At 42.0% G+C, this 24,131-nt stretch overlaps 1 protein-coding gene across 1 annotated transcript; it reads right to left on the reverse strand.

Annotated features, from left to right (window-relative positions):
* Nucleotides 1-390: 390 nt before the first annotated feature.
* Nucleotides 391-23,362, reverse strand: LOC117257996 (uncharacterized). Its single transcript, XM_078170390.1, has 16 exons — nt 23,234-23,362; nt 19,357-19,692; nt 18,216-18,536; nt 17,312-17,449; nt 15,983-16,078; nt 15,736-15,755; nt 15,494-15,652; nt 13,910-13,994; nt 12,772-12,826; nt 11,643-11,725; nt 9,312-9,656; nt 7,336-7,461; nt 4,261-4,362; nt 3,299-3,336; nt 3,086-3,214; nt 391-989 (listed from the first exon to the last, which is right to left on the reverse strand). The coding sequence occupies exons 1-16, from the start codon at nt 23,271-23,273 to the stop codon at nt 789-791; spliced, it is 2,274 nt and encodes a 757-aa protein (XP_078026516.1). The 5' UTR covers nt 23,274-23,362; the 3' UTR covers nt 391-788.
* Between the last annotated feature and the right edge of the window lie 769 nt (nt 23,363-24,131).

Genomic DNA, 24,131 nt, shown 5'->3' on the forward strand with positions numbered 1-24,131 from the left:
TGGAGGGGTCCCCTCAGATTATGTGTGGTCATATGCCTACAAAGTTGCGTGGTGATGGGTGAAACCCTTGAGATGTTATACACCTTTATGTGATGAGCCACGCCCTCCGCAATATTCATTGCCTTATAGAAGCTCAGTTTTAGTAAGTTTTCCAACTTTTGCCAAGAGGGAACTTTAGATATTGGTCCCTAGATTATGTTCACCCAGTTTCATGCAGATCGCTCAAACTTCCTAGGAAGAGATCCATTTGAAGTGTTTTTCAAAAAATTCAAAATGGCGGAAAATCTATATAAGCGGAAGTTATGGGTTCTTGAGGCAAATGTGTTCCTCATGAGGAGAGGCATCTCTGTGCAAAGTTTCATGTCTCTACGACATACGGGGCATGAGATATGCCCATTCAAAGTTTGACATTTCAATGGGTTGCTATAGCGCCCCCCTTTGGCCAATTGATGTAATATTGCTTCATTGGCATCCTCCCATGACCCTCTACCACTGTGCCAAATTTCACATGGATTGACCAAGTCAGTGAGGAGAAAAACATGGAACAGACACACACACACACAGAGTTTCATCATTATATAGTAAGATATGACGGCCTCAGGAAAAAAATGTTTTGGTGGAAACAGCCTCTTAATTAAAAGCTTAATTAAAAGTGGAAGTTACAAATAAAAGAGCCATAACTTTTCACAGGATGTCTCAAGTAAAAATAGATTTTAGCGTGAATGTTACTCATGCAGACCCACGCCTGTTCACCTGCTGGTCATGGGAGAGTAACCGTGGGGTTGAAGTTACTGCAGAGGGAAAGTAACAGTAGAGTACAGAGGTGATGAAGCGTCTTTGTGGCTGGCATCAGAGTTCGCCGTCAGCTGAAGCACAGAGTAGATGCCATCATTGGCGTTAGCACGGGTTGTTCTGTTGAGTGAGGCGGTGGAAACTCTGGAAAACTCCACCACAGAGTAGCTGAGTTCACTCGAGTCGTCCGCAGCAGCCTGGAAGAAGAAAAACAGTCAGGTTTGTTTCTACTGGACTGTTGAGTCTCACATCAGGACCATAATCTGTTGTCATAACCAGCAGAGCCCCAAAGACTGTGCACACAAGTTAAACATTTAATATCAATAATAAATGTTTAAGTGTCTCTACTGCTGTCTCTATAGTCTATCACCAGGACAGCCACATGAAGTCATGTCTGCTCCTGTGCTCAGCTGGTTTGTCAGATGGATCTCACAACAGTGTGTGTGCTGCTTTCTGTAAACTGTTTGCAAGGTTTTATCTCCAGATCTCCAGTTTGATACTGAAATTAATTTCTTAATCTTGGTACCAGACTTCTTCCTCCCTGTCACTGTCTTTAAACACAGTCTGTAGACTTCCTCTTTGAAACAACGGAAGCTTGTGGTTTGACAAATGATCACAAACTGGACAGGTTCCTGTTTCTTTTAAGACAAAAGGTTACTTTATTCTCTCCTTATGCACAAAACACACTTAAATCACACATCAGATCTTAGTGAACGTATTACTCAATTTAAAAATCTTGACTCATGTACAGTGTATAATTTCTTGAGAACAAAATGACATAACAACGGTCAAAGTAAAAAATTGAAATCACAGACTGATCCAACTCATCATGTGACTCAGTAGTGTGTACGGCCCCCGCCTGCCTGTATGACCTCCTGACAATGTCTAGGCATGTGTCCTCCCAGACCTGGATCAGGGCTTCACTGAGCTCCTGGACAGTCTGTGGTGGTACTTGGCAGCGTCAAATATACTGATACATAACGTCCCAAAGGTGCTCAGTTGGATTTAGGTCAGGGACACGAGACGGCCAGTCAATGACATCAATGCCTTCATCATCCAGGAACTGCCTACACACTCTGGACACATGAGGCCGGGTCCTGCACCAGGAAGAACCCAGGGCCCTCTGCACCAGGAGGAACCCAGGGCCCTCTGCACCAGGAAGAACCCAGGGCCCTCTGCACCAGGAGGAACCCAGGGCCCTCTGCACCAGGAAGAACCCAGGGCCCTCTGCACCAGGAGGAACCCAGGGCCCTCTGCACCAGCGTAAGGTCTAACAGTCGCTCTGAGGATTTCATCCTGGTACCTAACAGCAGTCAGGGTACTGTTGGCTGTGACATGGAGGTCTGTGTGACCCTCCAAGGATCTGCCTCCCCAGACCATCACTGACCCACCACCAAACCGGTCATGCTGGATGATGTCACAGGCAGCATAACGCTCACCACGGCATCTCCAGACTCTTTCACGCCTGTCACATGTGCTCAGTGTGAACCTGCTCTCATCTGAAGAGAACAGGGCGCTGATGGTGGACCTGCCAGTTCTGGTGTTCTCTGGTGAATGATGGAGCTGCACGGTGCTGGGCTGTGAGCACAGGTCCCACTAGAGGACGCTGGGCTCTCATGCCACCCTCATGGAGCCTGTTTCTGACAGTGTGGTCAGTAGTGTATCATACAGCTGCGAGGGGTTTGCTGACGGCAAGATCCACTGATGACACTGCAGGATTTAACGACTTGGGAGTGAGAATGGGCTGACGATACGCATGTACAGAGCAAGTAACCTTATTACATTTTTTATTTGACAGGGACAGTGCACAGTTTCTTGGCTGTACCACAGTTAACTACAATATGAGCTAATTCATCTCATTAGTCCCTGGGCAGGAAGCAGAGACAACATCTCAGTGCGATAAAACTTAACAGAGAGAAAGTCTTTAGAGGAGCGACAACATGCTACAGCAAGCAGCTGATTCAAATTTGGGCAAATCTGTGTACCTTTTTGGAGTAAAATAACGTGAACTCTCTTTAAATCTGAAACCTAAACTGCCGTACATCAACCGTCACCAAAATCAAAAGTAAAACTTGGTAGTTTGAAAATACATTTCTAAGAACGTCGACACTCTTTCCTGTAATCAGCCTCTGCAAAAACAAAACAAAAACAAAAAATACATTTCCTCTGTTGTACGGTGAAGCATATATGTCTCAGGCCACATAAGAAAGCCTGCGTCCAAACTCAACAGAGAATACAACCAGTAAAAAGCAATTTTTTAACTGCATCTTTGGATCTGGCAGTTTGTCCTTACTTTGTGTTGAGAACCAGCTGCAGTGGGACAGTTGCTATAGTTGACATAACCGTAAATTGAGGAGATTTCCACAGGAGGGGGGGGTCTGCTCTGTCTGTCCTCACTGGTGTCCTCATCCTCTCGGTTGGTCTGCAGCAGAGGAGTTTGTATCAACACCAGCTGGTTTCATTCACACTGACGATGCTCAGATGTGTCTAATTAACTACAACTCACCTCTGAGACAGTGGCGTTCTGTGTTTCCACAGGTGGCTCTGAAAGACAAATGTTCAGTGGAATGCTAGTTAGACTCATCTCATGTATCTGTGTCGTGTCACACAGGAAACACACACGAGATAACAGAACCATCACATACTGAACACTGAGGCCGTCTGATAGTTGACTTTCTGCACAAATTTCAGCCAGAATCATCTAACTGGGGAAAAGACAGTGGTCACGAGCTGACATGTCTTGAGATGGTGTGGAGCAGCTGAGTATAGAGTTCCTCTGGTGTATTAATGTATCTCTCTTTTCCACCAAAATGAGTGTGCGTGTACAGGTTTTTCAAACATGAGAAAACCCACTTAAAAGAGGCTACAGACTCTTTTCCCATTTCCAGTAGACCAGAGCTGTGTATGAGTATGCCTTTCTTTTACCTGTATATCACGGTCAACGTCACGGACTGGCCTGAAAACAAGTAAGTAAACAGCAGAGAGCAGCATGGAGGCCAGTGAAAATGTAATGGTGGTTACTTCTTTTTTAAATCTCTTATTCAGTCTCTCTTAACCTTGGTGTAAACTAAATTAGGATCGATGTTCGAACGCTGCGTGGGTGGAGATAGACGGCATGTTTTTTTGCAAAGGGGCTAAAATTAGTCCATTTACCTGGGTGTTGTATTTCCATCGAAGCTGAGCGGAGCCAGAGCCGATAAATACCTGTGACTACTGCAGAGTCATTTGACCTGGGAGTGAATGCTGACTGTAACCTTTCTTTTTACATTAAAAAGCCAGATGTTAGCGGGGGTTAGTGGGTTTTTTGAGCGTGAGTGAAAAAGTGGCTAGAGAATGTGAATCTATGTGAAAACTAGCAGAGAGCCAACTACCAGGTGAAAATTATTTCATTATAAGTGTAAAATGGCTCAGCTGTTTGTGTGTGTGTGTGTGTGTGTGTGTGTGTGTGTGTGTTCCCTGTTGCCTTACCTTTGGGTTTACTGGCCCTCCTCCTGCAGCGGAAAAACAGCACAGCCAGAGATAACAGAACAATTTTGACAACCAGAGCCACGCCCACAGACAGCAGCCTCCCTGTGGTAGGTTACACATACATATACAGCAAATGCAATGCATGCAAATACAGACCTATACACACTCAGTTCACAGATTTAAGCAGGAAAGTGCACTCAGCAGAGTGCAGATCTCTGCCGGGTTGCTGCCAAAGCTGACTGCAAGCACTACAGACAATTATGATTCCAGCAGAAACACTGCAGTGCATTCTAGAAACTTAGACTAGCTTGCCATGGAAAGAAAGATGAGAGTCAGCCTTCAATGTCCATGTTTGTATCCTTAAAAAAAATGTCGGGTTTAAACCAGGCTCGGGCTCGTAATTACAGTTAAAGGGATGGGCTCAGACAGAACATGCACGGGCTCGGGTGGAGTCGGACTGGATCTTTTGGGCCCGATCTAAGCTCTAGTCCACAATCGGCCCCCTTTGCTCCTTGGCCTGGCAACAGAAGTCCTGAAATTTCCAGGTTAGCGATTAGCTTACATTAGCTATGAAGTATTACATTTAATTGCACTCCACCCCCATTTTGTAGCGAAACCGCCTAAAATGACATACCCAAATTAAAATGACTGTAGCTTCTGAACCGCTCTGACTACATGCATGCATGAGGTCTTGCCAGAAAGAAAACTCTCTGAAGTTTCTTGTGAAAGTGAAACACTCTAGGTGATACAGAGACAGAGTAATGGGCCTCTGAAGTCAATAAAAAGTTGAAGATTTTTTCAGGATGAATAACTGTCTGTGGCTTCGTCTGAGCAGGTAAATGACACTGCTCTCCTACAGCCAGAAACAAGCGATGTAAGTTTCTTACTTGTGATGTCACAGGGTTTAAAGTGTGGAGCTGCTCCAGAGACAGTGAATGGGAGCCTGATTTTGTGGACCCACAGAATGTTTTCTTAATTAAACCCCAAATGATCTTTATTCTATTGAAGAGTTCTCAGTTCTGAAACAGTAAATGTACGCATTTAGGGCTGGATCTACTGAGATCCCAATTTGTGTGTACTAATTTGCCTGCGCAATCAAGAATTTTGCGTGTGGGGCTGAACCGCAGTTTGCGGGTGATTTACTAAGAGTGATTGCGTAAATGACAAGAGGTGCAAACATGTTGGAGACACCCTATTTAAATGAGGGTTTTGCGGGTTTCATGGTTTGCAGCATGGCGAGTTTGGAGAGAAAGCGCAAAGTGAAATTTGACCCTATGGAATGAGAGGTGTTGGTAGATGAGGCCAATAAATGCTGAAATGAGCTACAGCAAAGAAACCTGACTGTCTCACAAAGGAACGCTAAATGGGAAGAAATCTGTGAAAAAGTAAATGCTGTTGGTAAAAAAAACAGCCAGGGACCGGAGAGGGAGGAGAGGTGCGCACGGCGGGCAAGTTCCACCTGCGTAAAAGGAAACACAAATAATACACTCAACTGTCACGTTTAAGTTTTCTTATACTGGCTATGAATATTCATTTTGTGTAAAATAGGCTATACGATAAAGAACTGTTAAGTTTTGTTTTTTGCTACGATAAATGTTAGACCTATAGCCTGATATATTTTGTGACTGAAACAATGTGTCTTTAGTATGATGTTGCGTGGCTTAACATAATTAGACATTAATGAGACTGAGTATTTCCTTTGATAATAATGTTTGGAATCTAAAAAGTGATTTCAATCATCTTTTTTCAGTACATGTTGATTTGGTTAACTTTGCAATGCTCTTACCCAATTTTATTGGGTCACACTAGCACTCGTATTCTAATCTACAGCATTATGTTTAACACTAGAACCGCCACGACGGTCTGTTTGGGTTTTTATAATGCAAATAACTCTGTTCAGATAAAACCTATAAGCTTCTCTTCCTATGACTTTTCCTAAAAATGTGTCTTGTATGTTTTCTGAAGCCTTTAAGTTACAAAAATGAAACACACTAGACTTCTGAGCGTTTATATCTCCGACCGCTGCCGAAAATTATACATTTTGATACGTACAGGTAGGCTATATACATATTGCAAAACTCTGTAAAAGTACACCAAAGCATACATTTTCGTTTCCAAATATTTATTTGAAAACAAAACCATTCATACAGTCAGTAAAAAACCATTTTGTTAATAATAAAAAACGCATGTAATCTCAACAGTGACTGCGCCAGCCGGCGGGACTGCAGCTGAACCGCTTCCAGTGTTCATTCTTTCATTCAATCGCGAGTTCAGTGTGTGTGTGTGTGTGTGTGTGTGTTAGTATGTCAGAGAGGAGGAGTTCTCCTCCGGCATGGCATTCTGCTCCAGCCTGTGTTGCTTGCTTCACACAAAACGCAAAATTGCTTTCAGGTTTGATAAATCACGGTGCATGTGCCAAATTAATATATTTACATTTTCTCCTCTCAGCACATGCACAATTGTGTGTAAACGCCCCATATTGCATATTCATTGCAGCAAACGTACTAACTGGATGCAGACGCGCTATTTTGCACCTTGAGAGACGCAACCCTTAGTGCGCACTGTTAGTAAATCAGTTTGTACATTTTTTTGCGCGTGCAATGAGTTTGCACACGTTTGTATACACGCAAACCTTTAGCAGATCCGGCCCATAGTCAGAACGTTGCCCTGGCTGCTCTCACTGTCATCTAAAACACTTTTTTCCAACTACTTGTCTGTGGAGCAGCTCCCGACTTTATGTGACATCACAAATTTGAGTTTCAGCATTCTAGCTTTTGGGTTTGGGAGGGAGACCATAAGGATAACATGTCTGAGTTTTGAAAATGGGTGTAGCTCCCCTTTAACATCCTGTATGTAAGAGTCATGACAGATTGTTGTTCAGCTCTCTTTACATGTGCAGAGGGTCCAAAATCCTGCACAATTATCTGCTCTTTTTACTGAATCTGTTTAACCTTAATCTCTCGTCAGCATCTCATAGTGAAGTGTGAAGATTTGTGTGCACTCCAAAAAGTCGTCCAAGGTCTCAACTCAGCTGTGACTGGAGCATTTAGAGGAACTCTTAAACTGTAAACGTACCGAAATGTTTTTTACTCTCAGTCTGCTGCAGCCCAGACTGGGTGGTGGTTTCAGGGGAAGTTGACAAAGGTGTGAAACTTCCTAAAGTGGAGCTGAGGGTCCAGTCTGGTTCTGAAGTGTCTGAAGCTGTGAACAACAAAGACACAATGAAAGACGATGAGCAGCTTTTACACACAATGAGAGAAGCGAGGAAACATGAATGCTTCACACACACACCTTGGGCAGCAGAGGTCTTTTTTCTGTTCCAGGCTTAAAACTAAAGGGAGAGTCAGTGATCTCTTTTTAGTCCCTTCTTAAAAAATACTTTTATTGGAGAGCCTTTCCTGATTTTAACTGAGTTTTAAGTTCATTTAAACTGTTTTTTATTCCCTCAGAAACACTGAAGTGTTTTTATCAGTTCTTTTAAAAGTTGTTGTTTTCATGTCTTTTCAGTTTTAATCGCTGACATGTAAAACACCTTGTTACTCTGTTTGAAAAGCGCTTTATGAATAAAGATTATAATTATTATACAAATTTGGTTGCATTGTTTTTCATAGGAAAACTCCAGCCTGCACAGTCAGTGTGTGTATTCTTGAGTTGTGGCCAAAAAACACGTTTTGTGAGGTCACACAGACCTCAACCTTTGACCATGAAAATCTAATCAGTTCATCGTTGAGTCCAGGTGGACGTTTGAGCCAAATTTGAGGAAATTAATTCAAGGCCTTCTTAAGATATCGCATTCACAAGAATGAGACGGACCAGGGGTCTCATCTATGAAACAGAGTGTAGGATCCACACTAAGAATGAACGTATGGACCAGAGCATGTGAGCGGAGCGGGAGGATTTTGTGTTGAGCAAGGAGCGGCTATTTTTTTAAAAGGTGGAGCGGAGCCTTATCTCTCTCTCCAATTTCGCTCCGGTCGCTCATGCCCCTCCCAGAATGTTCTCCCAGAGAACACTATTTTCTTTCAAAACTATGTAGTTTACTGTGTACTTCAGAAAAGAAACTGAGAAGAGAAGCAGCGGTACCTCGGAGAACGGTCCCCAACTGCGGGGAGAGGTGAGAGGGCTTCCCCGGAGGTCAGCCGCTTAACCTGGTCCGTCTCCTCTACACTTTGACTTATTTCCACCCTGCCAGCGGTACCGTGGAGAACGGTCCCTAACTGCGGGGAGAGGGCTTCCCCGGAGAATCTACCAAGCTCATGTTTTATTTGTGAATAGAAGATTACAGGATAGGGTAGTACGACGCAGTTTTTTTGAGTGGAGTGGTGAGCGAGTGGAGCGGGATAAAATTTATGATGGAGCGGAGCGAAGAATGCGCAGAACCAAGCGGCGTGGACAAGCGGCGCAAAGTGACAGGTCTGCGAGCAAGGAGCGGAAATTTTCACCTGCTCCACTCACATGCTCTGGTGTGGACAAAAGCCGAAAATGGAGTGTGCCAAAAAATATTTGACAGTTTCTACAATCAGGCTTCCACCTCATCATTTGTGTCGCTAAATTCCCAACTCCAAAATGTTCATTAGCATAAAGTCAAAGTTTTTCAATCAAGTCTGTTTTAACAGATCACAAGTCTTGCATGGGAAGTGGCGTACACTTCTTTCAGGCCTTGTTTTAAGCGTACACAATGTTTATAAATGAGATCCCAGGTCACACTGACCTTGACCTTTGACCGTCAATATCTAATCAGTTCATTGTTGACTCCAATTTGCCTTAAGACGTTCTTCAGATGTCATGGTCACGAGAATGGGATGAACATACGGATGGAAAACATAATGCCTCTGGCCACTGCTATTGCCGGCAAAGAGGCATTAAAAGAATGCTTGAAGCAGTAGGTAAACGGTAGTGTGTCTGTGTCGCAGCTTCAGTTTATCAGGTATTTATTTTTCAGTTGGAACTGGTGGTTTTAAGTGAGCATTTATCAATGAAAGCAGTTATGGAATTGTAAGGGAAGTTGTTAGATTACATATATTTGGTATTTTAAAACATCGGCAGCTCACCATCTGTGACAATGATCTCAAAGTCCTTGTACGAGTTTTGAATCCAAGATTTGTCCAGACCGCACCGGTACCATCCTGAGTCAGACTTTGTCAGCTGTGTGATGTTCACAAGCAGAACAGGATGAGACAGCAAATGTTTTTTCCTATATTCAATGCTGTATCTGCCATTTTCAGCGCTGTCAGTGGTTGTATTGACGAGAATGAGGTCTTCACATTTTTGCTTGCAGAAGTACTTCCTGCTTCCAGAGAAAGTGAAGAAGCATTTAACCGTAATATTTGCTCCTTCAGTTTTATAGATGTGATGTCCTTCAGCATTGACGAGACCGGGGCTTCCGCCTTGCAGGGCTGTTGAAAAAATAAACAATTACAGATATATTTGCACAGACCCAAATAAATCACTCTGTGAGCTGCACAGTACAGTCACAGCACAACAGTGATTGGATCTGTGTATACTGTAAAAAGTACTGAACTGATTCCGCAATAATTAAAGATGTGTAAAGTGAACACCAGGGCAAGTTCAAAAGATGACATTTATTTATACTTTATAGAATTATCGTCCACCGAGGTGGAAAATCACACCAAGACATAATTGAGATACAAAACACGACATAGCCCAAAAAAATAGTAACTGCGACTTAAAAACAGGTTACTATAAAACATGAACTTGGATTATGTACATGAAAAATGCAGTTTTATGCCCTCGTGAAGCAGTCAAATTCCACTTAGAGTTTACATCAATGTCTGTTCACAACAAGTGACTTTGACCTTTAACCACCAAAAATTTAATTGGTTTCAGTCCAAGTGGACATTTGTGCCAAAGTTGAAGAAATTCCCTTGAGGTGTTCTTGAGATATCGTGCTCACAAGGATGGGACGGACAAACGTATGTACAACCCGAAAAACATCATGCCTCCAACCACGGCTATCGCTGGCATGGAGACATAAAACCAGAATATATTTGCATATCGGAACAGCTGAAAGTTTCTGGTTTCCCTGAAAAACAGAAAATTGAGATGCTGTTGAAACCTCCAGAAAACGTTAGTTGATAAACCTGCTGTTATAACTGGGGATGTCCCCATCTGATCCCATAGATCTGTCAGCGAGTGCAGTTATCGCCATCTCTCTGCTCTCTCTCTCTCCACAGAGCTCCTGTGTGTGTGCTGAGCCCTGCCTATGACGAAGTGCCACACACCATGAACGAACATGCAGTATGCAACTGTTTATTTAAGTCATTTATCAAAGTTATGTGAACTTGTTTTTCTTATATTAGCTCAGTGTGAGAGTCTCTGGAGTTGTGTTGTCATCTATGGCGCACGGTGTTTCACTGCTCTGCTTGGAGGAGAGACAGACAGCGACACAACCACGCCACTCAAGTGCAACAAAGGCTGTGAACCTTATCTGTGCAAAAGATGTACGGATGAGTAAAGTTAACGCTCAGTGGAACAAAGTTCATTCTAACTGAGACACAGGCTGCAGCGAATCAGCACTGAAAAATACTCTCCAGTGACTATTTTAGATTCAGTCTTGAGATTAAAATGTTTATTAGTTTTAATGCCATTTTACTCATTTTTATCCTTCATAGTTTTAGTCAACAAAACTTAATGACATCATGGAGAACCTTCAGTCAAGATGACAGGTTGTATAAAATGATGTGTGTGTCATGTCTCCAGCAGTGTGTGACAGGTTTAAGGGCTGATTTACGAGCACACACTTACTGATCATCATCTGAAAAGCTCAACATCTCTCTATTTATGCTCTCAACAAATAACTAATGTGAGCCAACTAGGATTTGTCCCCAGGTTCATTGTAAACTCTGACTTATCCATGTGACTGTTAAGAAGCAGAAACATAACTTGTTTCTTCATGTGCAACATGTTAGTCTGGAGGTTTAAACTGGTGTCCTCTCACAGAGTTGGTCAGACACACACGGCTGATTATTTCCTGCTGAATTACAGGCTATTCAACTGTCAAGCAGAGGCGATGGATTTGATAGAACTGAGTGAATTAAACGTGATTTGAAAGAACAAACACGTGAGCACACTCAAATAGAAAAAAATGAATGAGGTGCACGGCCACAAAAAACTAGATAATAACAAAGGAGACCAGCGCTCACAAATGTCCTTTTAAAGGTCTTTTAATGTCGGCAGCAGAGCAAAAAACAGAGTGCTGGCCTCCTTTGATATTTTCTGAATTAAAAGTGATTTCAAAATGCCTGATGAAGATCTGATGTAAGATCGAAACGCTATCTATTAAAACTACTGGGAGCTTTTAACGCAGAGTGCAGATCTCCTGCCTGGTTCTTAATAAGGTAACAGTAAATGACTGTACTCACAGAGGAAGAAGAAGCAGATCAAAGTGTGACAGAGTTTCATCTTGAGGCACTGATGGTTTAACGCTGTCTCACTCTCTTCTTCACTGACAAACCAGGAACTTCTCACTTCTCTAAATGATGGAGTCCCTCCTCTGAACACAACCCAGCTCTGCCTCCTCCTCTCTCCATCACCTGCAGGTGTGTGTGTGGTGGTTTCACACTGAAACTGTAACTGGCTTTAAGTTAAAGTGGTTTAATTATCAGACATAGATCTCTTTGACAATCTTTTTGATATTCAGTCCAGTATAATCTGATGTTTCAAGACAAGAATGCACATTTAAAACACATCTATAAAAAGAAGATGACAAAATATTTTCTCCAAGATAAGAACTTTATTAATCTTGAAGGGAAATTGTTGTGCAGCAGTTGCAATGCAAGGTAGAAAAAAAGTGCACATATACAGTTTAGAGTGCAAATATAAAATACTATTTAAAAAACAACATTAGCAATGAGGTGCAAATCCAAATATACACAACACCCAAACTCAGACAGGTTAATGGTAGGCACTATACTAAAGCAGTGGTTCCCAACATTTTGCTTTAAGGGACCTCTTTTCTATCATTAGTAAACTGATGACGCCTCACTAAGGGATGTGATTTATAGATATTTCATGTTACATTCAATGCATAACAATCACAGAACGGACCAACTGATAAACTGTACAATTAACCCCTAACTGCAGGAAGTTGAAATGAGCACAGAGCTAACTGACCGCAGCATCATGCAGCTTCAGGGTGTGATTATAGACGGCATTCCAGCATCATGCAATCAAAAGAGTGCAGTGTCGACCTCTAGCGTGACATAAAATAAACAATTTTATAAACAATAACAATGACATAACATAGCAACAATGATATACTGTCCCTGTTATATGGCTGCTGATCCCGTCCTCTGCTCGGGGCTCGAAGGATAAGGAGCTCCTGGACCTCATTGTTTTTCCAGCCACTGCTCTTCTTTGAGTTAGCTGCTAACTGCTAACAGCTACTTTTAAAATCTCCCACAGTGGTTCTCACACAAAACAAAACATCACACCTGTGTCTACCATGATCCCGTCCCGTTTATACAGACATCATTTCAGCGCTGTTACTACCTCGGCTCCCGGCTCAGAGGGGAGACAATGATGACCTCCCGTTCTGTGATCGCACCTAACACACAGCACAGCGAGGCGGAATAATTGCGTGATATTCCCACCACGAACAGGCAGTGTAAAACAGGTTTGAGATGAGTTTTCCTTTTTAGAAACTTTTATCATGATTCTCTGTCTGCATTATGTCATTTTTTAATGATTTTTATCAATCAAACATACTTAATAGGAATTTTTTTTTTGGACAAATTCTGAGTTTTCTTCCCCCGATGCTTCACAATTGTTCTATTAGCTCTCTGGCTGTTTTAAGTGCGTCCCTTTCTAATGCAGAGTGAGGGCTCTGTTAATACAGCTTGTGGTCAGGTCTTAATCATGCGCTGATCCTCTGAGGCTGTTTTTAAGGTGCAGCTCTGGACAAAGATAGCTGATTGTTGAGTCTTATTCTCAGGTTGTCAAATACCGACACTTTGAGTTGTTGGTTCGCTCCGAATGACAAACATCAGTATTTGCATCAGTATTTGAATGCATATTATGAATGATATCATGAATGCACAGGGAAATAGGAGCGAGTGAATCGTCGTCACTTAGAGATGAGATGGCAAAGATGCAAGAACCGATTAATCGTGCAGCCCGACCACAGAGTATATGTGACAATATATGAACGTAGATTAATTTAGGTCAACTAAAAATAAGCTTGTAAAATGTTACAAATACCAGGTGGACTATTTAAATAAAGTGTTATCTCAAACATGAATTTTTTTGTCTAACCCTAAATAACTTACTGTGGTTATGATACTTTAATAACGTTGCAATAACTTATTATAAAATGAACTCCATAAAACACTGAAGTAGTAAAAGTATCTCTAGCTTGAAGCAGATTGTTGAGGCAGTACATCTGTGGTGATGTCACTGAGGACAGAACTAGAACTTCTCATCACATGAACAGGTCACGTCACACAGAGAGACGTGAATGTTTCAGATTATTTACAGTCACTTAATCTTAACCATCTGTCGGTTGCAGGTTGGGAGAAGAAATGCAGCAGCGTTGGAGCAGTGGAATACACTGACAGATGATCTTCAGCACGGCTGGCTTCAGAGCTCGTTTACACCCGAGGAACTGAGTAGATAACGGTATCGCTGTCACCACAGAGGGCGCTGCTGGATGAGCCGACGGCCTGGTTGGAAAAATTCAACTCCGAATATGTGAGTCTACTCGAATCGTCTTCAGCCTGGAAAAAGAAAACAAGAAGAAGTCAAAGTGTCGAAGGACTGTTTGATTCTCACATAGTGCCTGTCAGATGCAGCTGTGTTCCAGCTGCACTACAGCTTTGTCACTTGTGTGTCTCTGCTATAGTTTTATGATCACAATAAAAACACATCTGCAGGTCACTTATGATCAATGTGGTCAATGGCGGATTGGCCATCGGGACGTTTGGGACGAATCCAAATGGGTTGGTCACCAAGTGGGCCGGTGGGACTAGTGAATATCAAGCTAGTTGCTAGCTGACAGTACTGCAATGTGCGTCCCTCCCATGTTGTTTGTTTGCTGTGAGATGTTCAGAGGGAACGTAGGTGTCAATCTTTTGTTTTGATGCTTGAAGGAGGAGATAAGAGCAGCCTCCTCCAATACGAAAGAGGCTCTCATTTTTCTTGAAATCTGATTGGCTCAGCCGCCGTCATCAGTCATTACTCATGGCAGACCAGGCTAGTTTGCTCGTTAGTGGTAGCTACTGAGAAAGGAGAAAGAAACATGGATAAAGCCGATAAAAAAGAAAGGGTGGTGTGGAAAAACCTCGAATAAAAAAATGTAAATCTTTACAAGAAGAGGCAGCAAAGTGCTCCAAGATAACCGACCTGTTTGGCCGCGGCGTTGGTCGATGGAGATGGAGCTGGAGCCGACAGTGCCATTATAGCAGGTGTGTAAACGTTAGCTTACGTTCGTGAGTGTGTAATGTGGAAGGTTGGCTTTGGCAAATTGCATATTTCTTCTAGGTGTCTGTTTCAAGAGGCCAGCTAGCCTACTAGGTATTGCATTAAGTCATTATAATTTAAACCTGTACTAAAGAAAATATGTGCTTGCTTTTTTCCTGTGGATGCATCATGCAGTTAACGTGAGGTGGTGCTCCCAGTCCCAAGGACCGTGAAGCTGAGGGACAGACTAACACCAGTCGTGATGAGGAGGAGGATGAGACCAGAAATATGACAGGTGCAAGTGGGATTATTTTTGTTGCAGTAATAAGTTGACTAAAAGTTGACTATAGGGCCTATTGCCCAATTTATACCTCCTTAGTTCATGGCTGTGAGCCATGGAGATGTAAACTGGGCTGGGCAGCCGACTTAAATAATTTCATAAGCTACAAACCACGTCAACAAGCGTGTTCCAGCTGTGTGCATCACCTTTTAGTGTCCCCGGGAAACTGTTTCTGTTGTGTTGTTGCATTTTCTCTATATGTTCTATACGTTTTGTGTCTGCGTGCATGTGTTTTCTTAAACTGCAGTTCATTGTTTGTTACAGAGCTGCCACAAGTACAGCTGCTTGTTTGTCTCTGACATCACAAACTAATAAACATTATCATCCATCCTTTGGTTGGGTGATTTTTCATATTTAGACTTTTAAGATATTTGAGTCAAACATTGTTCAAACTAACAGCCTGTGCAAGGGGTCAGGCTGACACAGCCTAAGGTTTTCTGAGCTCACAGCTCAAATAATATGATCTGTTTTCCTTACTGTATTTTGAGAACGAGCTGCAGCGACAGTGCTGAAGTCATCGCTGGTTCCAGCTCTCTTCGGTTTGCTATACATGGCGTAAGTGTGAATTGAAGAGCTGTCCACAGGAGGAGATCTGCTCTGTCTGTCCTCTCTGAAGTTCTCATACACTCGGTTGGTCTACAGGAGGGGAGAGGTTTGGTTTAAATCAATATCAGCTGGTTTCACAAACACTGGTGATGCTCAGATTTGCTCAATCTCACCTCTGTTTCCACAGGAGTGTCTGAAAAACACAACAGTGAGTTTAGAAAATGACACAACACTGATGAAACATCTGCTCTAGTCTGATGGAAACATTACACATGAACACATGAACAGATTCTGGCATAAACTGTACATGGTGGTTCTGTATCAGAAGTTAATTTTAAATAAAACCTTTTTTTTTCTGTGAGAAATGGGAAGTTGCAGTGGTGTGGCCTGTGTGTGTGTGTGTGTTTCCTGTTGCCTCACCTTTGGCCTTAGAGGTCCTCTTCCTGTAAATTATCAGCACAGACAGTGATATTATCACCATGACGAGCAGAGTCAGACCCACGTACAGCAGCACATCTGTAGTCGTTTGAAGAGAACAAGTTTGTTTCACACTGACACTGACAGATACTTAAACTCTGGGTCAGTAACTATGGTAACTGACTCTGTGAACCGAACCTGCTCGTTGGCAGGTTTTCTTCAGCAAACCCTGAGTTTCTGACAGAGCCAGGCATGCCGTTTCATTTCCTCAGTGATTCAGACATATATATATTTCTGTATTTTCTATGAAATGGGTGACATGTTCAGCCGCAAGTCAGAGCCACATTTGACACATTTGGCCACAAGTGTTATGAGCACTTTTATAAAAAACAGACTGTGATCAAAACAAAATACAGAGACAGGGATACGTCCCCTGAAACATGGTATAAACTCAAAGGCAGAGCTGTACGCTAACTTAAATGCTCCAAATGTTATTATCAGTGTCTGACAACATTATAGAAATGACCTAATAGAGACAGGGAGCTGGGATTACTTAATACCCTGGTATAGAGACAGAGTGCAACGCGTCATAATCTGAAAGCCACGCCCCCAAAGGGGAAACAAGGCCCGCTTTCCCCTCACACTTTCCCCTCCGTTTCCAGCCTGTTGAGTTTTCCCTAAGTCCAAATGCCGAAAAGTTGCTGTGTGGTGGGCTGCACGGCCAAATGTATTTGTTAGAGTAACAGTTAACTGTATTTATGTATGTGAAGCTAAAGCATTGACAGTATGAATGCAACTTCTCTTATAATTGAGCCCAGCGCTCCACGATTCAAGCAGTCCATTCCAGCGGTCCGCTCTAGCACTTGTATCAATCTACCAGCATGTAGAGGCATGTCTCAAAACAACACCATGTGCTGGTAGTAGGAGCAGGCTGACGGCTGAGCATGCCCAAATGCTCATCTTCTTAAAAAGAATCTCCACATCATGTTTTTTCCAAGACGAGCAAGGTAAGGAGAAGGGACACTGAGGTAGACCGGCAGTATTAAGTTTATCAATATACGTTGCCTCTCTGGTAGGCATAGTGTGCTAAAATAATCCTTTGCCATCTTATTATTAGCTAATTATTAGCTAGCTGTAGCTAATAATGTTAGCTAGCTAGCTAGCAATTCAGATGTGGAGACTTGAAGGCGCGGCTGCGGAGGCAGAATGACAGTGAACGAGTGAAGAAGTGGAGGGGAAAGTGGGCCTCGTTTCTCCTTTGGGGGGCGTGGCTTTCAGATTATGAGGCTCTATACTGTTATACTGTGATCCCGCCCAAGCCTATAGATGTACCTCTAGTTGTCTCAGTGTATGGAGTTGTGGAGCCTTCTGAACTGGAACTTAAATTCTGTGTTGTTGTTGGTGTGAAGGTTGATGGGACTGCCGATGAAAACACAGGGAAATTCAGGTCTGGTGTAGAAGTGGTCGGGGCTGTGAACAACAAAAAGTTGCAGACACAAAGAAGTCCTTATTAGAGAAATGAGATTCTCCTGTGTGTCTGTTACTAAAGTTAACTTTGACCATCAGTTTAGTTTTTATATGACAGACACTTTTAGTAACGAGTGGATCTTCAAGTGTTTAAAAATATACATTAATCGTTATGTGGACGATAAACCAGGTGCAGACTTCCATCTGTGTCACCGCTGATGAGGAAATACAGCGAGTGCTGGACGGAGCAGTGAGTGACAACAACCCCGCCCACATTTAAGAGGACTGTCTGAACATACCGAGGGTCTAGGTACCATGTCTGAAGGGTTACTGCTGGTTCCAAAGGTGCTGGACTGAAAGGGTTTGGTGGAAACAGGGCTATATATATAGACTACTTCCAGCCTAGACAGACAACTTGTTTGTTTCTGCTGTAAAGCTGGGTATTTTAACATGAAGGACTAAAAGGATTGACTGTGTTTTGGAGCCATCCTCAAGTGGTCATTCAATGAACTGCAAGTTCTGGCACTCCTAGTCTTCATTTTCCAGCCCCGGAGGCTGACACTTGTTTTTAGCAGATGCCTTTTACAAGAGCGATAAACATACAAGTGCAGTGAGGTAAGTACGTTTTTGAGATCTCAAACAGCACCATGACGGCAGAGTATGATACAGTGCAAAACAGTAGAAGAGAAAGAGAAGCAGAGTAATTAAATACATATTTAAAATACATTTAATTGAAATACTGTGCATCTCTGCTCAAGTGGAAACTCACCATCTGTGACACTGATCCTAAACCACTGACGCTGAGATTTGTCCAGACCGCACACATATCGTCCTGAGTCAGACTTGGTCAGCTGACTGATGTTCACATACAGAAATCCTCCTGATGAAAATCCTTTTACATATCTGATGCTGTATCTGTCTTTCTCAGCTTCAAAATCAGTTGTTTCAACAAGAACGTCTTCTTTTTTACATTCTTCCTTGCAGAAGTACTTCCTGTTCCCAGAGCGAGGGAAGGAACATTCCACAACAATGTTTCCTCCAGTTCTTGTATGGAGGGTTTGTTCTTCAGAAGAATCTCCAGTCAGCAGTGCTGTTAACAGTATGAGCAGTGGTTATTATCTCTACTCTCAGGGCGCTTTCACACCTGCAGTTCAGTTCATTTGGTCAAACCAGAAGGAAAAATGATTGTTGCATTCAAGTTTTGATTTGGTTCCTGTTCACACTGACCTTTGCAAACAAATCAAGAGGAGTAAACAGGAAGTTCTACTGTCTGACAGGTGACTGGTTGATTGGACAGTTTTGGCGTTTGTCATCCTGCACCATCAGGACCCACATGGGGAAATCAAATTCTGGTGACTGACAGAAGTTTGTGCAGCAGCTGTGTTCACACCTGCCCAAACAAACCGCACTGAGGGGGCAAATGAACTTGAGTCCGACTGAACCAAACTAAACAGGGCAGGTGTGAAAGCACCTTGAGATTAACAGCTTTCACACCTGCCCAAACGAACCGTACTAACCACACAAACAGACCTGAGTTCACTTGGTGGTGTGAAAGCACCCTAAGATGACATTGTCTTATAACAATAATTACGGTTTTTGATTTTAGTCCCAGTCACACTGGGAGCTGTCCAGTTCAACCAGTCTGTGGCTGTAAGAGTTTCACACAAACAATTCAATATATGATCTGATCATCTGCACACAATCTCACTTGATTCTGTTTGATTAATGATTCTGACACTCAAAGAGAACCACCAGTTTGCAAGTGTAAATTATGAAACATAAATAACTGAGAAATATTTAATACTAATTGAATATTTTTGGGGGGGACTGTCAGTGTTAACAACACACACACACTCACACACACACACACACACACACACACACTTTCATGGCTTTTAGTAGAAACTCACCATCTATAACAATGATTTCAATATAGTTGTATGATGACGTAAATCTGGTCCAGCCACACCTGTACTGTCCTGAGTCAGACTTTCTCAGCTGTGAGATGGTCACAAAATATTGTACAGTTCTTCCTTCTGTCCTCCATTTAATGCTGTATCTGCCTTTCTGAACAGTGAAAGCAGTTGTTTCAATGAGAATGTCATCTTGTTTACATTCTTCCTTACAGAAGAACTTCCTGATGACCAAATTAGGAAAAGAGCAATCAACTGCTAGATCGTTTCCTTCAGTTCCTGAATAGACAATGGTTTGGGCGTTGATGAGACCAGTGTTTCCATCCTGCAGAGCTGTTGGAAAGATGGACAATCAGTAGTTAGTGCCTTTACTTCCTGGTCACAGTGCTCTCTTCTTCACATTAAAAGAGAACCCCACCTAAAATAAGAATTCCATTATGTTATTGCCATGGTCTGGAAAGGTTCAATCAGTATCAGTGAACATGAGCTGCTCTCTCTCAAAGCCAGAAACCAGAGAAGTCTCAAATCTGTGATGTCATCAAGTATGCAGTCTGGAGCTGCTCCAAAGGCAGGGACCCTCATTTATGAAACTAACATCTGACAGAAAACTCGACATTTATCCATGTGGATGTGAGCGGAGGCTACAATCAAATCTCACGTCAGTCACATACCTGTGTTCACGTGTCTTTAGCATGTAACAAAAGCCTTTGTTTTCAGCAGCGCTGTGTGGACGCAGATCTTTGCACATGAAGTACGTGATGTACTGTGTTATTTTCTGAGCTCTCTCACAGTTGGTAGTTTTGTGTGTCTGGTGTTGGTTGATTTTTCAGCCGAGTGGGTTTAGTTTTAGGTTGGCCGTCAGCAGCTAACACTATCTCTGGATGGTGGAGTGTGAGGTGAGCCCTCAAAGTTTCGACATCCCATTGGTCTAACCATATTAAACCCATTGTTCCGAAATCTCAATGTTGCAATGCTGTGATGTTAAATTCAGACAAAACTGAAGTTATTGTTCTTGGCCCCAAACAACTCAGAGACTCTTTATCTGATGACATAGTTTCTCTAGATGGCATTGCTCTGGCCTCTAGCACTACCGTAAGAAACCTCGGAGTAACATTTGATCAAGATTTGTCTTTTAATTCTCATTTAAAACAAACTTCACGGGCTGCATTTTTTCATCTGCGTAATATTGTTAAAATTAGGCCTATCCTGACCCGAAAAGATGCAGAAAAATTGGTCCACGCTTTTGTTACCTCATGGCTGGATTACTGTAACTCTCTATTATCAGGTAGTTCTAGTAAGTCCTTAAAAACTCTCCAGCTTCTCCAGACTTTAGGGACCACAAGTAACCCTGCGTTCTCAGAGCGCAGTGTTCTGGTGGGATAATATGGCACTATGAGCTCTCTAAGATATGACGGAGCTTGACCATTTAGAGCTTTATAAGTTAACAGTAGGATTTTAAATTCAATTCTGGATTTTACAGGGAGCCAGTGCAGAGAAGCTAAAACAGGAGAAATATGATCTTGTTTCTTAGTTCCTGTTAGTACACGTGCTGCTGCATTCTGAATTAGAATTGATGTGTTCTGTACGACATCTATTGCACGTCTGTCCGTCCTGGAAGAGGGATCCCTCCTCAGTTGCTCTTCCTGAGGTTTCTAAAGGTTTTTTCTGGGGAGTTTTTCCTGATCAGCTGTGAGGGTCATAAGGACAGAGGGATGTCGTATGCTGTAAAGCCCTGTGAGGCAAATTGTGATTTGTGATATTGGGCTTTATAAATAAAATTGATTGATTGATTGATTGATTGATTGATTGAATGCAAAAAGTTGAAAAAGCAAGCAGCAAGAGACCGTGTTGTTGTGTTGTTTACTGTTGCCATGAGGACAACGGTCGCCCTGTTTTGAGGAAGTAGAAACGATGTTGAAAGTTATAATTTTAACCCAAACCATAACCATTTTAATATGGTTGGAACAATGGGATGTCGAAACATTGAGATTTCAGAACAATGGGATGTTGGAATTATGAGCGGACCCCTAATAAGTGACTGATTCCTTGTTATTTAGAGCAAATGAACCGTCTATCAGAGTGGACAGTCTTTACTCTCAGAGACACAAAAATAGATCATTTTATTCATTTATTTAAGCGTTTATTTGGAAGGGACAATGCATATTGATGAACATCAGTATAATACATCTGTAAATATGCTGGAGTTAGCAGAACTGCTAATTTACATCCGTTGTCCCTTGGCAGGTCACAGACGATTGAAAAAACAAAAACAGTAATTAAAACAAACAGTCCAAATAGTTCAGAAACAGACAAACAATATATTCATACATGGAAGTAAAGTGCAGAGTTAGTAGTAATGCCATACAGTGCTATTTAAAGTGTGTTGATGGAATAAAGTGCTTTGATCGAATAAAGTGCATTTTATAAGCATAGCACTATGAAATACTGAAATAAACAAACTGTCTGATTTGTGGGTAAATTACTTGAGCAGAGCTGTCTGAGGGCGCAAAATAAATTTCACTGTCAACTGATGATAAAGTTGGACCTTAAACTAAAAATAGAGTTGAGACATATTTTAAATGTTGCACATAAAGAGTCCAGACTTCAGCCACAAACCACAAGCTCAGACTGATTTTCAACATCATCTTCTGTTCCACTCTTTCTTATCAGATCAAAGAACTGACTGAACTTCTGTCTGTCTACAGCTTTTGTTGTTGGATAAACATGTAAACAACATTTTATGAAAAATAATTTCATTGTATATGAAGCCATTTAATTCAGCCAAACTTTTCATTTTCTGCAGTTTTATTTTGTCCTTTCTGCTGTGACAGTGTTTCGGGAACCTGCACTTCAGCAACACATTATTTCCACACCGCTGTTTCAAAATGCTGCAGCTTCATTTTGACTATGACTCAAAGGTTTCTGTTTGTCTGTGGGTGTCAGATCTTGTTTTTTTAACGACATACAGCAGGTAATTTTGAATTTATGATGCTACAACAACCTCCATTAACAGTCAGGTTGAAGCGACAGAACACATAAACTGTCGTCCTGAAAATGGCATTTAGTGATTTTGAAAAACGAGAGCGGCAACACTTAACAAACTTAACGACATTCACAACTGATTCATCATTTTAGTGATTCAAGCAAAGACCCCAAACATTTTCTGATTCCAGCCTCTCAAATGTCTGGTTTTAAAACTGATACTGAGCTGAACATTTTGGGGTTTTGGACTCATGGTGGAATAAAACACGCTGATGAAATAGATCATCTTGGGCTCCAGTAAATCCTGACACCCATTTTTCGCAATTCTCTGACATTTCAATGCGGAAAATGACTAATGGGAGAATCAAGAAAATAATCTGCAAATGAATCGATCATTAGTTACAAACCTAAAAACGAGCATGTAATAAAGATAAAGAAGAAACATGATGATAGCTGCAGACTGCTGGCACAGAGAAAACTTGTTTATTAAGTTGTTCTTGGCTGTATATTCAGTTAGTCAATAAACTGGTAATAACTGTGCTCGCTGTTTTCCTAGTAAAAAGTTTGTGTGGATATTAAACGCACTAATAATACACTATTTTAAAGCATTTTTTTAAGCCGGTCCTAAAACAATACTCACATGCTCAAATGTACATTGAAATATTTTTTGTTCCTCTGTCTACTGGCCACATACAGATCGCTTATTAGAGCTTTTTCTCCAAAATAAATCTAAATCAACAGCCCTCATTCTGTGTCAAAACATATTCTAAGTTCATGTGAGGCTTCACCTCTCTACCAAAGGTACTGTCCCCACACCGTGCCTCAGCAAACATACATGTACAAACGCTCAATAAAGAAACCAATACCAAAAGAGAGACAGAAATGTACTCACAGAGGAAGAAGAAGCAGATGAAAGCATGATGAACTTTCATGTTGAGACTCAAACAATTTAATGCTGTTTCTTTTTCTTCTTCAGTGGTAAACAAGGAACTCCTTACTTCCTTAAAATGATGGAGTCCTTCCTCCAAACACAACACACACACACGCCTCCTCTTTCCATCAGTCAGGGTCTGAGCCTACCTGTACATTTATAATGATTTTCACACTGTCTCGTCTACTCATTACAGGGGGTGGGGGAAAAAATTACAGCATAATATTGCAATGTTTTTGTGTGGCAATATCGTATCATCACACAGTGCTAAGTACTGACTTTTTAATCATTTACATAAGTGATATTCCATCCATCCATTTTTACCCACTTATCCAGGGCCGGGTCACGAGGGCAGCAGGCCAAGCAAAGCACCCCCGGCGTCCCCCTAACTGCTTCCAGGCCAAGGAATGAAGGGGGCTAACAGTGGACTGACGTGTAGGTAAAGGAGTGCAAGTAATGAAGCTAGAGGGCGTGTCACGTAGCTGCTCCAGCTGTAGCTCACCAAATACACGAAATTAAGTTTTCGTCACTAGGAGCTTCCAGGGGGAGGAGCCCCAGATCCCACAGGATTTCATCACATGATGGAAACTCAGTAAAGTCAGAAAGCCGATCATAATTTATCAGACTGTTGGTGTAGTAAACTATCATCTTTTGGCGTCTTGCTTCAAACCCAGACTGAATTACCCAGATAGCACACACACATCTGGCCGACGTCGGCCTGAGGACGACACGTCGGCCCTGAATTTATAACATCTGACAAGCGTCGGCAACATGGGTGGATATCTTTAAATTTAATACTCTTTTGTCCCAGCTCATCAAACGTCTCTGTTACGTCGGCTTTGGGTCGGCCCAGTGCCGT

The sequence above is a fragment of the Epinephelus lanceolatus genome, chromosome 8 (assembly GCF_041903045.1).
Source record: "Epinephelus lanceolatus isolate andai-2023 chromosome 8, ASM4190304v1, whole genome shotgun sequence".
NCBI lineage: Eukaryota > Metazoa > Chordata > Actinopteri > Perciformes > Serranidae > Epinephelus > Epinephelus lanceolatus.

What these genes read in the sequence shown, in the direction of transcription:
- LOC117257996 (XM_078170390.1), bottom strand. Translation starts at nt 23,273, where the DNA reads ATGAAAGTTCATCATGCTTTCATCTGCTTCTTCTTCCTCT. An exon ending in ACACTCCTGTGGAAACAGAG is followed by an intron (nt 15,653 to 15,735) that starts GTGAGATTGAGC and finishes CCCCTCCTGTAG; the next exon opens with ACCAACCGAGTGTATGAGAA. An exon ending in GAGGGCCAGTAAACCCAAAG is followed by an intron (nt 3,337 to 4,260) that starts GTAAGGCAACAG and finishes TTTGTCTTTCAG; the next exon opens with AGCCACCTGTGGAAACACAG.